Here is a 13,948-nt window from a genome sequence, read left to right on the forward strand (position 1 = left end):
CAGACACATGGACATGTGGACACTCAGACATGCGGACACACGTGCCACGTGGGTGGAAACGTGGGGAAGGAGAGGTGACTGCGTGTGCAGGCTGACCGAAATGTCACGTTCTGCAGATGTGCCCAGTCTGACACACTTTTTAGAAACACAGTCAGTCTTAGAACACGGTGTACACCCTGGACGCACATCCTGCTGTCAGTCACGGAAGAAGAAAGTGGTTCGTGGGCCTCAAACTCTCTATGAGCCAGGTTGATACATTTCAGCCATTAAGAGTTGGTGTACTCGAGTTCCTTTCCCCACACGTGACCGTGACAGGACGTGGAGGTGTGCAGCGGTGTGTGTGAACGAGAGACGGGCACACCGGCGCCCTGGGAGGTGTGGAACCGAGCGCCTGTGGTGTGGCTCTTCCCGCTGCTGCTGTGCCGCCATCCCGCCCCCCCCCCCCCCCCAGGCTCTGGTGCGTTCTAGCGAGCTGCTCGGTCTTCCCTCTGTTGTTAGTGAACCTCGGACGGACCCCGAGTCTGAGTGTTCACTGCGGTCACAGAGAAACACCTGCCCAGTGTGCTCCCGCTGCTTCACAGGCGGTTTTCTGTGTGTGTCGGGAGATGTTTTGGACTTCAGCTCCACAGGGACTAGACTGGAAGTTTCCTTCCATTGCGGAGTAATCCTACAGAGACCAGTGGGACTGCATTATCTGACATACTGACCCAGTGTTGCCGCTTTTCCATTTGGTTCCCGACACAACGAAGGACCCCTGGGCCCCCCCCCCCCCCAAGCCGCCCCCCCCATCCGGGTGCTGTGTGTTTCGTCCTCTGGGTTACTGAGAGACCCTCCTCCCTGACCCCCGCTTCCTCCCCGTGGTCGTCTTTCCCGAGCTCTTCCTCCGCTCTCTCTCCGCCAGCCTGGCTGTCACCTGTCGGCCCGCAGCATCCCGCCCCCCCCCCCCCCCCCACCGTGGCAGCCCCACCGAGCTCCCTTTCTCCGTGCGGCCCTCTGACCCTGCCGCCCCCTCAGCCCGGGTCTCAGTCACCGGGTCCCTCCAGGGCCCCTCCCCGCTCCCGACTCGTCTCCCCCCAGGCTCCGGCCGCTCCGACTCCCTGCTCCGAGGAAGGGGATGGTTCTCCTGTGCGAGGTGCCATAAACTGCGGGAGAGCAGGGGCCGTGTCTGGCTGCCTGCGTGGGCCATCCCCCTCCAGAGCTCGGGCCAGGGTCCAGAATGTGGTGGACACATTTTTTTTTAGTGAATTTCCCTTCTTAGTATTCTTTTACCTTATGCTCACTGATGTTCTGAGCACCATTTAAACTATTTATAACATTAAATGTTGAAACACGAAAATGAGTGGTCTCACTTCACTATAACAACTACGTACTTGGAATAAACCGAAAGTGTACTTTTAAACTCAGCCAGAAGGGGCTCCGTCTGCTGGAACAGGGTCCATCTGGACGGCGGACCCGACAGCCGGGGACCCCGGGGCTGGGGGCCGGTCACAGGAAACACGGCGACTCTCGGGCTCGTTCTAGGAAAAAGCTGTGTTTAATTCGTGGTTAGAAAGCACACCCAGCCGCTCGCTGGGGCGAGAGAGGACACGTGTGAGCACACAGGTTCACGTCCAGAGGACGGTGTGTCCTCCAGGAAGTAGCTGCGCAGGCCTCTCCGGCTTCGTCTTTCTCTGGCCTGCGGACACAGCCCGCCGATGTGTGCGGACACGCGGAAACACTCCGGGTGCTCATGGGAGACACGCGGAAACACGCCGGGTGCTCATGAGAAGTCTCCGCTCCGAGGACCGTGTCCCCCCGAGGCCCCCCCCGGGGCTCGGCCGCTCAGGCTGCGGTCTCTTTTCTCAGCGTCCGTCTCTGCTGACAAGTGAGGATGCTGGTGAAGGAGGGTTTCCCCTTAGTTCTCGGCTTCCTCTTCAACTCCTTCTGATTTCTGGGTGCGATCCCCAGCTCCTCCATGATGGCGTTGAAGGACAGGCACTGGGGGCAGGAACGAGAGGGCGTCAGTGGCAGCGGGCCCCGCACGCTCGCTCTCCCGCCCCACGCTCACGAGTGAAAGGTGCTGCTGGAAGGCAGCTCCGCCCCTCCCGGCCTCTGCCCACCCGCCTCTCCCACGGGGCAGCCGAGGCCGCAGCTAGCTGGGCAGAGTGTGGGGTTTCATTCACGAGGGCGTGATGCACACCTACTCGGGAGGCTCTCAAACCAGACAACTCACCTTTGCCGGGACACCGGAACAGAGTTAAATTAAGTCCTTGCCCCACCGAGGGGTCCAAACACTGAGGCTCATCAAGGCCCATGCGCACCTCAGAATCGCTCCAGAAAGTGAACAAACCTCCTCTACACCAAGGCTCTGCTTTTTTCTCCCATGAAACCTTACTTTGCTCCTAAAATAAAATCTAATTCTCGATGACCTTCCTTTCTGATAAAGAAAAAGGAAAAGAAACAACTTTAAATTGTATTATTTTCTCTGGAAAGGCAGAGATGTGCCAGCAGCCACGACGCAGGTTTGTGGTTGGAATGAAAGCTGGTGGACGCACAGGGACGATGGCGCGCGATGCAGGGTGACGCGGGACGCTGCTGGCCTGCCACACAGACGGGGGGGGGGGGGGGGTTAGTGGGTGAGGGCTGCACCACCCCCACTCGCGGTCCCAGGACAGACGGGCGCCGCGCACGGGTGGCTGCCATCTCTTCCAGCCAAGACCAGACCGTGGGCAGATTCCTGCTTGCGGGGATTTCTGTAAAGCTGCACAATTGTGGGCGCGCTCACCCCTGAAACTCCCTGTGAACACATCAGCGCCTTTGGCGCCGTGTGCAGAAGAGCGGGCGTTGCCCCTTCACCGGAAAGCCGCACTCGGGCAGGGGTGGGAGCCACACACCCCCCTGACACCCCCCGCCCCCTCCCCCATGAGCGCTCCAGGTGCGAGGCCGCGGAGTGGAGCCGGGCCGTGGGCTCCCCGCGCTCCCCGCGCACCGTGTGTCTGCAAAGCGCGCTCCACCGGCTCCGGGAGAGAGGTCACGGGGTTTACGGGAGCGGCGCTTCCCGTTCTGCTTTTCGTGAGGACCGGGCGTGCGCGTTTAGATCCCGGACGTACGCCATCGGCCCCCCGGACCCGCGCCTCCAGGAGCGCCCACCGTGTGCCTGCGACTCTGTCTCTCTCACGCGTGTGTCTGAAATCTGAACTTCGTGTCTGTGTCCCGTGATGCTAACAACTAAAACCTCGGGTCTGCGCGTCAGCTTCTTTCCCAGCGTGCGCGGCGGCGTCAGGGACCGAGCGGGGACCGGGACACACGGCGGCCTCTCACTCTCGGAAACGGGTCCTGCGACCGACTGACCCTCCGGACGAGGCCCAGCCGCCGGGGGAGGGGCGGGCCTGGGGCGCCGCCGGCGGTGCAAGGGGTTGACGCCGCGCCACCGGGGCCAGGCGCACACTCCGTAGGGTCTCGGAGGCCGGCGGTGCTGGGGCCTCGGGGCGTGGCTCGGAGACTCGCTCCGGGGCCGGGGGGCGCCTTCGCCTTCACCTGCCGTCTTCTGCCGCGCGACCGGTCCTTTTTCATTACGTCACTCGAAGGTCCTTTCCCGTGCATTCTTTCTCCACGAGATGCGCAAGACGTTCCCGTCACCCCCGTGTTATCGGACTCTCAGACGCTCGGCTGTGGACACTCCACTCCACGTGGAGACCGCCGGAGCGGGCGTCCAGGCGCGGTCGCGGAGGCGCCTGTGGGCGGGGGCTGGGGGGCTCTTCCGGCCGCGGGGGGGGGGGACGGTTGTGGGGGCTCTCACCTCCACGTGCGCGGCGGTGACGTTGCTGGGAAACCGGAGGAAACCGGAGGAAACCGGAACTCCGCTCCAGGCCTGCGTCGCCTCCGCACACGACGCACGTCTCTGCTCCTCTGAACCCCCGGGACTCCGTCCCCCGCTGCTGCCGCGTGGGAGCGCGTCTGAAGACGCTGCCGCGGGTGCCCCCGTTGCTCGCTCCTGGGCCCCAGACTGGGGCTTCCTTCGGGTTTTCCCTTTGTCTCCGACGGCCAGAGGGCAAATGCCGGTCGACAGGCCGGCCTCTCTGCTCGCAGGTGCCCTGCGGGCTCGAGGAACGGAGGACCGCCTCCAAGGCCCTGCCTGCCTCGCGTTCACGGGAGCCATGTACTCTCGTGTCCCCTGGAAACGGGCCCGTGAAGGTCCCCCTGAGTCCGTGGTGGTGAGGGTGGGCTTGTCTCCATCCATCCACTCGCCTGTGATGATCTCAGAATTAAAGGCACGTGTAACGTGCAGACCGAGCGTCTGCACTGGAGCCACAACTCAGAGGCGCTCTCCAAAGCTTCTGCGTCTGGACTTGGTTTCCCAGAACCCTTAAGGTAAAGGGCCACAGAAACACCGTGTCTAAGCATGAAACCCTTAAACTCCGACTTCAGGGAGTATCAGGCGGACTGATAGTTGCCCGGCTGCCGTGCCCCCCCTCCCCCAAGGGGCCTGAGGGGCAGTGTGCGCGGCGCCAGCCCCCAGGGCTCTGCAGACGGGAAGCGTCCCTGGCCGCGGGGCCCTAGCGCCCTCCCCTTTCCCTGGTGGACGGAGTTCTCGGGTTCAGTGGATGCGCACGTACGACCGTGAATGACAGTTGCGAGTCGGCTCCCGGCGTCGGAATGCTGACTCTTCAGCCTCAGCCCTGCCGCTCAAGGGGCTGTGCTGTGCTGGGCAAGGTGTCATTTCGTCTCGGGCTCAGTTTTCTCACCTGCACAATGGGAACAAGAGTGGAACCCTTTCCCCAGAGCTGCCGCGAAAATCGGAGCGGACAGGTGTAAAACGCGTCGTACGCGCTCTCTCTCTTTAAAACAAGACTATACCCCGCTGAAAATATTTTGTCTGTGACACTTGCTGATATTTTTTTAATGAATGGAACAGGAATTTGCAGCCCCTCCCGGGAAGGATGGGTGCTCAGCAACACGTGAGAAACGAGAGCCGGCGGCAGGTGCTCGCCGCCGGAAACACGGTGCCTCCGCGCGGACTGCCCCTCCCCGCGAGGCCCTCGGCGGCGCGGGCGCGCCGGCGGGCGAGGGAGGACTTGGTAGTGAGCGCGCACTAACCCACGGCGTCACCGCCCCTGACCGTGTCCCAGCACGAAGTGGAGTGTGCGCGCGTGTGCACGTGTCGGCCTGTTTGCGAGTGTGCGTGAGTTCTCTTGCGGAAGCAAGGAGGCCGAGGAACACGGACTGGTCTGGGAGAGGCCGCGGCCGCGGCTGACCAGGCCTGGGCGCGCCCGGGTTGCAGGGGACCGACCTGCTGTTTGTTCTGCAGAAAGCACGCTGCCCCCACCCCCCGCCCTGCCCTTTGGGACAGCGCCTTCCCCGTGGGTCTGCTCTTCTCCGGGATTGCTGGCTGCGCGGCCGTCCGGGGGTCCCTCCCCACGTGTCCCTTGGCACCCGCGGAGCCAGACACAAACGACCCTTGTGTGCCTGTTGCCCGGAGGAGAGGGAGGACCTCCTGGTTCTCCCTGCTTTGAACCTGTAACAAAGTGCCTCGGAGAGAAGCCTGCGGGCGGAGAAGGGCATTTCCAGCCGCCTGGGAGCCCGAGCTGGGGGGTCTGACTTCAGTGAAGGGGCGGGGCTGGGGGCTGGGGTCGGCTGCCACCCCGGGGCCAGCGGGGCCTCAGCGGGAGCCCAGGAGCCGCCGTGCTCCGTGAGCATGGACACGTCTGCGTCAGGTGCTCCTCTTGCTGGTGCGTCTGGGAGGACGGCGCCGGGCGCAGGCCTGCAGGGTTCTCCTGACACACGTGTTTCAGAGGCTCTGGCCTAGCCGGAGGTGTGGTCTTCCATTTTGTCTGGCTCTCTTTGTCCTTTGTCACCCAGTTTATAGATGCCTGAAGGGATCTGTGACACCGTCTGATACATCCCGTGTCGCGTGTGGAAGAAGAACAGAGAGGTCGTTCTGCAGACCGAGAGCTCTCACTTTGCGGGCACACCTGTTGTGCCTGGAAGGGAAGCTGTGACCTGAAGTCTCTTCCTAAAGAGCATCTTCGGTGGAGTGTGGGGCTCCGAGGGGGGGGCCGCCCGCCGGGGAGCCGCAGCTTCGCCATCAGCACCGGTGTGTTCTCGGTTTGGTCAGGGGACCGCCAGCTTCTGCGGAGGCAGCGGCTCCGTGGTTCTCTTTTCTAACAAGAAGGTCGAAGCGTCCCCTTTCCTGCCCTTTGTGGCCCCGAGGTCCCTTGCGGGACAATCCTAGCACTGTGAGAATGCTCTGGGGCTGCGGTTAGGAGCAGGCGCTGCAGGGAGCAAGGGCAGAAGAGCCCTGTTCGCACATTCGCTGTGTGAAGACTTCGGGCACCGGTCGCCTGTCTGCACCGGGATCTGACATCCTCAGGGGACGGTGGAGGACCCGGGGGCGGAGGTCAGGGTGGGGTCCCCAACCACGTGGAGGGTCAGGGAGGGGTCAGGGAGGAGCTCACGCGGCCGCCACCTCCGTGTGAGGCCTGTTCTTCCCATCTCAGGGTCTGGGCACCTGGAGCTCTGGTTTCGCCAGTTTACCGAACTTATTCAGGATCCCTGGACCATCCTCCGTACAACTGCCCTCGGACTTAGAGGAGAGTGGATTGCAGAGGCTGAGGGTCCGCCGCTGCGGCTTCCAGAAGACGGGCCACGACGGATCGGGACCGGGAGCCCGGGAGGTCGCCGGCCCGCATTGCCGGGCCTGTGCCCACGGCCCCAGGGGGGAGGGAACCCGGACGGAACCTAGACGCTGCGCTGGACTTCCGGGGTGGTCCCCACCCTCGCCTGCCTGTGACCCAGAGCCCCCCTGCCCAGCCGTCCCCGGCGCCTGTGGGGCCTGTGGGGCCCTCACAGCCGTTTGCCCCTGGGCTGTGGTGCCTGGACTCACTCGGTTACTCTTTCCGGCCCCGCCTGGTGCCCTGTCCTCACCGCCTGGCCTGCTGTCTGCCTGCCTTGCTGCTCCGCCTCTGCTCTGGGCTCCACACCTGGGCCTGGGGCCCACAGCTCCACCCACTCAGGTCTCAGCTCTGTGCTTCCGTGAGCCCTGGAGCTGCCCGTCTCCCTGTCTGAGCGCCGTCCGTCCATCTAAACGTGCCTGAAGCCCTGGCTGGCGTAGCTCAGTGGATTGAGCGTGGGCTGCGAACCAAAGTGTTGCAGGTTCGATTCCCAGTCAGGGCACATGCCTGGGTTGCAGGCCATGACCCCCAGCAACCGCACATTGATGTGTCTCTTTCTCTCTTTCTCCCTCCCTTCCCTCTCTAAAAAAATAAATAAATAAAATCTTAAAAAAAAAAGTGCCTGTGGGTGGTGGGTGGGGACAAGGTTACTCCTGACACACAAAAATCGCCTTTCTTGGGCCCGTGTGTGTTTGAGGATTTCGTCTAGAAAACTTTTCTCCTGGTAAAATAATGTAGGTATATTGCTGGGTGGTATTATGTGCGTGTACATATATAAAGTTACTTACTTCCAAAGGACTCTTAAAGAGGGTTTTTTCCCCTGGTGTGGCTGCCCAGGGTTACAACCCAAACTCTTGGGGTACAGGAACAAGCTCATTCTCCTCTAGTGTCAGGGATAACTTCATGGGAAACTTTGAAACGTGAGGCTAATGCTAAGACAGCGTAACATTTGGTATTAATCCATGTGCTTTTCTCCAATTCTCCTGAAACTGAAACCCCTTTTCCCACCTCTAAAGTTACAGGAAGAGCTTTCATATGCAGTGCCCTCAGGGCAGAGATGAAAGAGGGAGGGAGGGCGGGGAGGAGGAAGGTCAGACTGGCAGCTGTGTGCTCCTACACAGCTTCGTGGGTCTGGAGAAACCGCTGCCGTCTTGGAAGCTGGGGGCCCCGGCCAGCCGCCGGGTGTTTGACAGAAGGAAGAGGAGATGCTCGGGCCGAGGAAGTTTGCTTTAGCGCCTCGGGGACCCAGTGTACGGGGGTGGGGTGGGGGTGGGAGGGAGAGAGGACTGTTCCGTGCCGCTTCCCAGGGGAACCGTCCCGTCCAGCTGGGATTCCAAGGAACCTGGGAAGGGCCCTCACCTGCCACGTGGGCGGTGATGCTCCCCTGGGGGGAGGGGTCGCGGCAGACAGACGTGGGGGGCTGGGCGCGCAGAGACACTGCCCACTGCCTGTCCTGCCCCCACGACGTGGGGGCTGCCGGCCTCCTTGCACAATTCCAGGGGTAACGTGATTAGGGAGACTTCTCCAGGTGATGTGTTAAACCGAGTGCTCAGACCAGAGAGAAGTGGGGCCCAGGGCACCTGGCCGTCGGGTAATGAGGTGCCCGGGGAGAGAAGGAGCCCAGGCCAGCGGCGGCCTGCGGCCCCGAGGCTCTCAGGTGTCTCAGCCGATGAAGGCCAAGCGGTCAGGGAACGTTCTTGGTGGACCTGGAGAAATCTGAGTATTTGAACTTGGGACACTCCAGCTGAAAAATTACAGAGAAAGCAAACTCTGGCCCAGCTAAATTAGACATTTTTAACTGATGGGGAAGCAGCAGGACCTCACCACATCACCCAGGTGTCGCTGCTCCTCCCGTGAGTCCGGATGGACCCGCGGCTCAGGCTGTGGGGCCCGACCCCCCCGCCCTGTGGTGTCTGTGCGGACACCCGCCCAGGGTCTGTCCGTGGGGCGCGAAGCCCACGGCGTGCCCCTGGAGCTGGTTTCCTGTCGCAACAAGGCCCCTGTCTTCGTCAACAGACTTTCTCAGGGCATTTGGAAGACAGGATTTTGAAAGCAAATGATCTTAATATGCTTGTGCATCTGGACATAAAATTCCCTCACGGTGCAAAGCCTAATGAGAAGGTTCCCGCAGCATGCTGAAACTGCAGCATCCAGCAGAAATTCTTCATTATCCGCGAGAGCTAATTAACGGTGCCACTTGGCACAGTCGGACGCGCGGAGAAGAGCAGGGGGAGGAAGAGCCCTCCGCTCCCCTTCGCTGCTCAAGGCCGTTAGGGCTACTTTTAAATTGCTGCTAGGGCGCGGACCCCACGGTCTGGGGGTCACGGGCACGGCAGCTAATTGAGATCCACCGCTTCACTGCTGTGCCCCCGCCGGCTCCTGCAGAGCGCCCTCGCGCTGGCCCAGCGCGGCTCGCTGCCTGGAAACCCTCTCCCTCGCAGCCTCACAGCCGCGTCGCCCGGCTAATTTTCCGGAGGGCGTGACCTCTGCCCACCACGCACTGCTCAGGTAGTTCCAGTTTTGCTGGAAGAACACTAAAATAATCTAATTTATGATTTTCCTCCAAAACAAAGTAAGTTGTATTTTCCACCCCTCGTTGCATCAGCTTAGAGACAGGCTTGCTACACAGTAAATTAGACGCCCCTGCTCCACGGCTGTCGAAATGCTTGCTCGGTCTGTCCATGCCTCTCTGTTCCCTTCCGGACTGTAAGCAGCGTTTCTCGAGGTGTAAGCTGTGGGCAACTTGCCGGTGCGAATGAAAACTCCCACCACCGAGTCGGAAGCCAGACTGCCGTGTTTAATTGAGGTGAAAAGAAAACACTTGCTCACCAGCTACTCTTCACAGCGGTGTTTAGAATTGCTGTTGGGGAAGTCATATAGGAAGACACACACACAAAACCCCCAACCCTTGCACTGGGCAGTTTGAAGAAAACGTGTGCGTGTGCCCTGATTTTGGAGAGCTCTGCTCTGCGTGAGCCCATTCTTGTGAAAGCCGACCGGCCTGTTCCTGGGAGGAGCCGCTCCGGGCTTCGTTAGCGGTGCCGGTGCTGGACTGCACTCCTGGGGGGTGGGGCTGGGGCGTGTCTCTGCGACTTGTGTTCTAAGGAACCGTCCCCAGGCGATCCTGAGGGACGCAAAGGCGGGGGTAAATGATGTGAAATAGAGAGTCTGAACATTTTCCGTTCGCATTCAAGCCCTTTTTCCCTGAATTCCCCGTGAAAGGCCCTGGCCCCTGTGGGGTCGCTGTGGGGTCCGTGGTCATCCACATGGCAGAGGGCCCGGCCGTCTGAGGGCAGGAGGAGATGCAGGAGGAGAAGGGGTTGGGACCGGGTCTGAGGCCCCTGGTGGCGGCGCCCGGGAGAGGGGGGTGGGCAAGGAGAGGCCAGCCACCTGCCTGGCCATGTGGAGTGGGCCCGGCCTGTCCCCCTCACCGACACGGAGCTTGTGGGTGGAGTGCAGTGACAGTTCTGTCTTGGAGGGGTGCAGCTCCCTGGAAGGGCCCACTGCGCGCCCAGTGCTGAGTGTGTGCTTTCCCCACGCTCGGACCCAGCCGCCTGGCCTCTGGAACCCGCCGCGGGCAGGGGGCTGCAGGAGCTGGTTGCCGGCGGAGTGGGACCCGCTGGGCCCCCTGGGCCTTGCCGCCCCGCCGCCCCGCCCCCGGCCCAGTCACGTGAGAACCCCAGGGGGGCCGTCCCTGCCGCTGCCACGGAGCCTCGTCTGTCCCAGTTCGGGCCCTTCTCTTGGGCGCAGGGCAGTGGCCACGGGCTTCTAGACCCGTGTGACCTTGAGGAACAGGGCCTGAGGGACAGTGTGACCCTCCGGACCGGGAAGCCTGCCTCCCAAGCAGCCTGTGTTCAGACGCCTGACGAACTGTGCTCGCCGCCGGCACGACCGAGAGCAGCCCTCGGCTCCCCGGAGGGACCGAGGGACCGGGCTCTGGCCAGTGGTTTCATTTTGGTGCCGTTAGATGACTTAACGCTCCTGGCAAATAGGAGCCCATGTACCGCCTCCACTTTACAAACGGGGAAGGGGGGCTCAGAGAAGGTGAGGATCACCCCGGATGAAAACGCTGTTATGTATTGGGTGGCATCAGCATGCAGTGCGGGGCGGGTGTCTGGACTCTCAGTGGGGGCCGTCACTCCGCACCCGCGCCCTGGGGTCTGCGCAGCGGAGCGCTGGTCTGCCGAGATGCTGCGGGGCGGGGGGGGCGGGGGTGGCAGGGGGGCTATCCCGTGATGCAGTGAGTCTGGGGAACGCTGGGTGCTTCTCCACCCGGTTGGAACTCTCCACGCCACACAGGTGAGCTGTGACACACGCAGAGACGCCAGCAGTGGGGGCCAGCGGGGTGCTGCTCCGGGGGTTCCCTGACCGTGAGCGTGTGTTGGAGTAGCTCTTGCCAACGGAACCTACTTTGGAAAAGGCTCCCTCCACCGTATGACCTAGAAACCGGGTCCCGGTTTTTCACGGCAAGGAGCCACGACTCCGGAAGGTCCTCGCATGTGCACAGTCACCCGGCACGTGGCTGCGCTGGGACTCGCACCTCAGCCCTGACTGACTTCAGAATCTCTAGGAAGTCCTCCTCCGCCTCCAGAGTCCCGGACTCCAGGTCGCCAGCTCTGACCTCGACATCCCGGGTGGCAAAGCTGAAATAAGAGTCTTGAAAGGCTCCAATGTGACGCCGTAGGTGAAGCCTTTTTTGAAGACCACACAAAGACGCATAAACATCGGAATCCGGTCGCTTCCAGTGCACAGAGTCACAGAAACGCCCGGGGGCAGGGGGTGTGGGGGTTGGCCATTTCTCTGACTGGCCTCTTCGTCACACTCGGGAGGAAGGGCCGGTGGAGACCCACGCTTTGTCCCTGGGACTCTTGGCAGCATTTTCGGTTTGTTAGATAATCCTTGGGCATGAGAACTTCTGTGATCTGTAATTTCTATGTGCAGAACCAACACATTTGAAAACTGAAAATGAACCACATTTAACCCAACGTCCGATTCCACCGCCGGTGAAACTGTGCGGGCCGACTGAGGGCAGCCCGCACGTGGCTCCCACCACAGAACAGCACGCGCCCGTGGGAGGGGGAGGGGCCTCCGCAGCAGCCCGTGGGTTCAGAGAGGACAGCAAGGCTGGGCAACCGCCCCGGCCGGCCCCTCTCCTGCCGCACGGTGATCGTGCCGGCGGACCTTCCTGCCCTGGGAACTGTGTTTCAGGGATCGCTTCCCGTCAGGAGGAGCCCCTTCAGGGAGACAAAGGGCAGCTGATCCAGATTTGGGGGGAGATGAAAAGCCTACCCCTGCCCTGCTCACGGTGGGGAGGAGACAGCCCCCCCCCCCACCCCGGAACCAGGTGGGCAGCCTCCCGCCCCCCGGCTGAGTGGGCGGGGCTGCCACCCACGCACTCCGCACTGCGAGTGCAGCTGGGGGACGAATCTGCAGAGAGCCCCAGCGCCGGTGGGTGGGGCTTCCCTCCTCCGCGGTCTCCCCCTCGCCCTCCTCCCCGTGCCCGTGGGGAGGAGGGAACGGGCGGTGGCCAAGCAGCCAGCGAGGCCAGCGTGGTTGCGGCGATGCTCAGGAAAGGCTGGACTGGAGCCCCTGTCTGTGCTGGTGGGGGACGGACGGCCCCGCGTGTGTGGGGGGAGGCGCTTCTCCGTGCAGAGCGGGCGAGTGGGAGGGGTCTCTGCGTGCGCCCCTAGCTCAGGAGCCCCGGCGTTGGCGCAGAAGAGCAGGCAGCAGGGACAGACCTGCGGGTCCTCAGAGATGCAGGCACCCGCCCCGGAACCTGCAGGGGGCTGCCAGGCTCTGCTGGCCAACGTCACTAGAAAGGCTGGTGTCCATGAACCGCTGCCCAGGGGTCTGGACGGCGTGGCGCCGAACTTAGCTGGTGGTCTTCCGAGACACCGGGTTTCGTTTCATCCCCATTTCCTGGGGCACATGTTTGAGTCTTTAAGACATCTTTGAATCTTTGTCTAAATAACACATTTCAAATAGTGAAATGGATTTGAATTAAAAATTAACACTGCTACGGAGTCACAATGAAAATACAGGGCTTCAGGTTACTGGAAAACATGTGGCCCGACAGAACCCTTGGGACAGAACGGAGGGAACCGGAGAAAAAGGCTCACAAAGATGAAAACACGTCCCCAGACGAGCATCTCGTCGTCACGCTTCGCGCTGTTCAAAGTCTGAATCTACCTTTTTTTCACGAGCAGACAGCTGCTCAGCGTGGATGCACGAAGGCGGAACTGAGACAAGCTGATGGTCTGGCAGATCCTGAAAACTCACGTCTCGGGGGCCACAGGCCCCTCGTGCCCCCTCTGTCTCCGGCACGCTGAGCCGGACGCCCACCGCACACGGGTTTCGCCGTCCTACAAGGACGGGGAGTCGGGCTCTCCCTGCTTCGCGGACACGGAGAGCACCGGTGGCGGCGGCCACAAGGGACAGTCTCCGCGGGAGCCCCTTGCTTTGAGCCAGTCACACGGTGTGAGCTGAGGGCTGTGCCTGAGTCCCCCTCTCCTCTCACATCCATCTGCCACGTTCCACCTCCGTGGGCACAGTGGTCCCAGGAGTAGGGTTGGGTGGGTGGGTTTGCTCACTCGGCAGCCCGTGCGAGAGACAAAAAGGCTTGTGTGCAAGAGAAGTGAGAAGAGAAATGCGGAAACACGAGTAAATCAGACGCAGAAATGAGCGTTCCGGTGAAAGTGCAGATGGAACGAAGCCGGCGGTGCGAGAAACACACCGGAGCCCGACACACACAGGCTCCTCCCTGGGGACCGAGCCGCACGAGGCGACACACGCAGCAGCACACTGAGAGCTCACACGGAGCAGGCGGTCCGGCCTCCCTGCTGATACAGATTGTTCCTCCCACAAGGTCCCGGGAAGGGGCGTCTAATCCCCTCACGGTTGCCTGGCCGTCTGGGGAGCGTGTTCCCGGTGAAGCCGGGTCATACTCGACCGACCGGCTCTGGGAGCCCCCCCAGGGGGAGGGTCCGCGTCAAGGAGGCGGTGAGGCTGGCGTGAGGTCAGCCGTCAGCACCGGCCCCGGTGTTTGCAGGGCCCCAAGCAGAGCGCAGGCGTGGGGCCTGCGTCCTGAATTACCGGGGGTTTTCAGTCTGACAGCTGAGCGTCAAACCAGCCCCGCTGCTCAGAGCCCGTGTCTCAGAATTCCAGCAACGCCTCTGGGTGTGAGGGGCGGCCTCCTGCCCGGGCGAGGGTGCGAGTCAGCATTCTGCCTGTTCCAGCACGTGTGCGAAGGAGTGAGCTTTCCTCACAACTACCGTGTTCACACGAGCGTAAGCTCCGGT

At 62.1% G+C, this 13,948-nt stretch overlaps 1 protein-coding gene across 3 annotated transcripts in view; it reads right to left on the reverse strand.

The window, feature by feature from the left end:
- Window positions 1-1,747: 1,747 nt before the first annotated feature.
- Window positions 1,748-13,948, reverse strand: part of GRIK1 (glutamate ionotropic receptor kainate type subunit 1) — a 171,114-nt gene continuing 158,913 nt past the window's right edge. For 2 of the 3 annotated variants that reach the window (XM_036017398.1, XM_028503949.2), the window contains one exon: window positions 1,748-1,977. In XM_036017398.1, coding sequence (XP_035873291.1) covers window positions 1,822-1,977 — 156 coding nt within the window. In that variant the 3' untranslated portion in view covers window positions 1,748-1,821. Of the gene's footprint in view, window positions 1,978-2,329; window positions 2,417-13,948 lie in introns of all 3 variants that reach the window. The other variant, XM_028503948.2, reaches the window with a different exon arrangement.

The sequence above is a fragment of the Phyllostomus discolor genome, chromosome 2 (genome assembly GCF_004126475.2).
Source record: "Phyllostomus discolor isolate MPI-MPIP mPhyDis1 chromosome 2, mPhyDis1.pri.v3, whole genome shotgun sequence".
NCBI classification, from domain to species: Eukaryota; Metazoa; Chordata; class Mammalia; order Chiroptera; family Phyllostomidae; genus Phyllostomus; species Phyllostomus discolor.